Source organism: Nansenia antarctica (assembly GCF_963989245.1).
Source record: "Nansenia antarctica genome assembly, contig: SCAFFOLD_198, whole genome shotgun sequence".
NCBI classification, from domain to species: Eukaryota; Metazoa; Chordata; class Actinopteri; order Argentiniformes; family Microstomatidae; genus Nansenia; species Nansenia antarctica.
Window position 1 is genome coordinate 140,001 of NW_027662415.1, and position 3,372 is coordinate 143,372.

A 3,372-nucleotide genomic window follows, 5' to 3' on the forward strand; every position below is an offset into this window, starting at 1 on the left:
TAACCGTAGGAGGCCTTGGGAGCCTGCTCCAGCTCCTTCCTCTTCAGGCCCTCATGTTCCTGAGACACCTTCTCTCTGAGCGCTGCTACACTGGAGAGGGGAGGCAGCAAGGATCACACACATAAACACACATTCTCACACACACACACACACACACACACACACAGACACAGACACAGACACAGACACAGACACAGAGACAGACACAGACACAGACACACACAGACACAGACACAGACACAGACACAGACACACACACACACACAGACACAGACACAGACACACAGACACACAGACACACAGAGACAGACACAGACACAGAGACACAGAGACACAGAGACACAGACACCCACCCACACACACCCACCCACACCCACACCCACACCCACACCCACCCCCCCACACCCACACCCACACCCAGACACAGACACAGACACACAGACAGACACACAGAGACAGAGACAGAGACAGACACAGACACACAGACACCCACCCACACACCCACACCCACACCCACACCCACACCCACACCCACACCCACACACCCACACCCAGACACAGACACAGACACAGACACACAGACACACACACACACACACACACACACACAGACACACACACACACACACACACACACACACACACACACACACACACACATTGACAGTCACCATCCCATATTAGGTAAAACTCACAGCATGACTGCCTGCACTTCCTCTTCCTGTTTCTACAGAGCTCAAGCCCCATACTCCCTCCGCAGCACTTTCATTACCAGTAGGGCTGCCTCAGTGTTCCTTGGTTCTCAGACACACACACACACACACACACACACACACACACACACACACACACACACACACACACACACACAGAGTACACATAATTGCCTCTCATTGATTACCTGATGTGTTCTGTACGACCTGAGCCCTCAATGGTCTTGGAACCCCATCTCTGTTCCTGCTCTGACACGTCATTCTGAAACAGAATCCCCCAATACACACTTTAAAGACCAATGTGTCATTGGAAACAAACAAAAGGAAGAATGTTGCCTACTGTAGTTTATGGCAAGAATACAGAATACAGAATACAAAACATCCAATCCTCAGTCAACAGGAAAGTGTTCCTCAGTGGATAATAAGGTCCATAAGGGGCCCCTCCCTCGCTTCCTCAATCCCCAGCAGCTCACCTCAAAGTCGGGGTCAGTCTCCCAGTCATCCCCCTCCGCCGCCACCTTCATGTTCACATCGTGTCCCACAACTGATTTCCACATCTGGCAGAAGAGAGAGAAACAGACGCAGTATCAATCTAGACCCAAGCCTAACGGGCTGCCAAATCTGCTCTATTGACATTCATATGCATCTCATCTACAAGTGTATATCACACCCCTTTACTTGACAATAAACAGAAAATGTGCTATATGCAGTACTGTATGTATTATGCTGTACTATGTGCAGTATTATTATTTCCATTTTCCATTTTTTTGTCTGTCACAGTGGAAAAACTGATGTCTCACCAACCACAAGTCTAATTTTACTGCTGTCACAGAAAAAGGAAGTTGAGATGTAGCAATGACCTATGAGAAATGCAGCAATGACCTATTATCTTCTCATCATACACGGCCTACACAATAATAACATAATAATATAATAAACAGAGTATCCTCAGGGAGTCAATGGCATACACACAGCTGACATAAGGAAGTAGACTACTGGAAGATAACTGTAACTGTGGATTGTGGTGTATTTGATGCACTTTGTTAGTTTACTGCTATTTTGGAGCACAGTAAGACACCCATAATCATTTGGCTTATACAGGTAAAAAAAATAAAAAAAATAATACCCGTTATAAAACGGAACATACCAGGTTGCTAATAAGGGCACATAAATAAACGTTTCTTCAAAAATGTCTCCAATAAACCACCAAGTTGCAAAGCAAGTCAGCTCAACTTCCTGAGTCGCAGGGGATACGTTCTGATATTCATCCTTACCCCATAGTTACTACTGTAGAAACACATAAGCACGCATCTTTTAGCAGTGATTACACTTACCCTTTAGTTGTCAAAGTATTGGTCCGTACTTTAGTTAGTATGTTTAATGTACTGGTAATGGATCCTTCCAGGGAGACTCTGTAGCAGCGTGATGACAGAGACGCGCAAATGAGAATTGAGGAAATAGTGCGCGTGTCCGCTGAAACAGGCATCTCTGTGAAGTATAGACATCAAATATATATCAAACCTCCAAATCATGCATTCAAAACGTCTTCAATGAATTCTTCATTCACTTTAATTAATCAAAAAAAAACAACGGCTATTCATTTCCCCATAAATACATTTTATTTTAAAAATAGCCCAAGAGAACAACCACCAAACTACAGTTTATGTTGTGCCTTTCAAACGTAGATTATCATCCCGAGATGGAACACCTGCTCGGCGTCTGCACTCGTTATTATAAGGGAATTAATTACAAAACAAGGCTAAACAAGGAAACTGTGCTCAATTAACATTGAAGATTCATTTCTCATCTCAATCTTTTTCACATTTATTCACTTTATTAGTTGTAACTTATTTGACTTCATTCTGAACCCGGCAGGTGCAAACTGACTGTTCCCTGTCCCTCAGTGGGCTGTGCTTAAAAATGCCCGTCACCCGCATCCTACTCAATCACCACGATTCATACGACACAGCCCTTACACACACAACCTCATTTACAGTAATATCAATAACAGTGGAGGAAAACATAGTTAACAAGATGTGAAGTGAGACAAGGATATAAAACAGACAGGTTCTACAGTAGTCAATAGTGTTACCAGCAGTAAGTCATGTTTTTACCAGACAGTGTAGAGGAAGATCTGTAACGGCATATAAGGAAAAGTTTACCACTTGAATGCATAATCAATAATCAATAAATAATGCTATATAGTACAGTACAGGAATAAAGATCTGATGGACATGATGCATAGTGTTACTCAACCTCCACCTTCTCATGGACAACACTGCACCTGAATGGCACATTAGTCTGTCACAGAACCCATAGAAAAACACATCTGTGCAACAATAGGAAACTCAATTGGATACACAAGAGAAACCCTAATCCATTACACACACACACACACACACACACACACACACACACACACACACACACACACACACACACACACACACACACACACACACACACACACACACACACACACACACACACACACATATAATACATACATACAGTACAGTCATACGTGAATAAAATATGCCAATACTTCGTCTCTTTAATGAAGACATAAAGAGGGAAATAAAAGAAATATGGTCATGGTCAGCCGGAATGTATTGGCTCATAGCGAGATGCACGCAGTTCAGTTTAAGTCCACCAGGGG

At 43.4% G+C, this 3,372-nt stretch overlaps 1 protein-coding gene across 1 annotated transcript in view; it reads right to left on the bottom strand.

Annotated features, from left to right (window-relative positions):
* LOC308175661 (hematopoietic lineage cell-specific protein-like) overlaps positions 1–1,270 on the bottom strand; it is a gene marked incomplete at both ends in the record, with an annotated part of 7,055 nt that extends 5,785 nt beyond the window's left edge. The window contains 3 exons of the mRNA XM_080551288.1: positions 1–90; positions 902–975; positions 1,187–1,270. The exon at positions 1–90 is cut by the window's left edge and continues 40 nt beyond it. Coding sequence (XP_080407414.1) covers positions 1–90; positions 902–975; positions 1,187–1,270 — 248 coding nt within the window. The remainder of the gene's footprint in view (positions 91–901; positions 976–1,186) is intronic.
* Between the last annotated feature and the right edge of the window lie 2,102 nt (positions 1,271–3,372).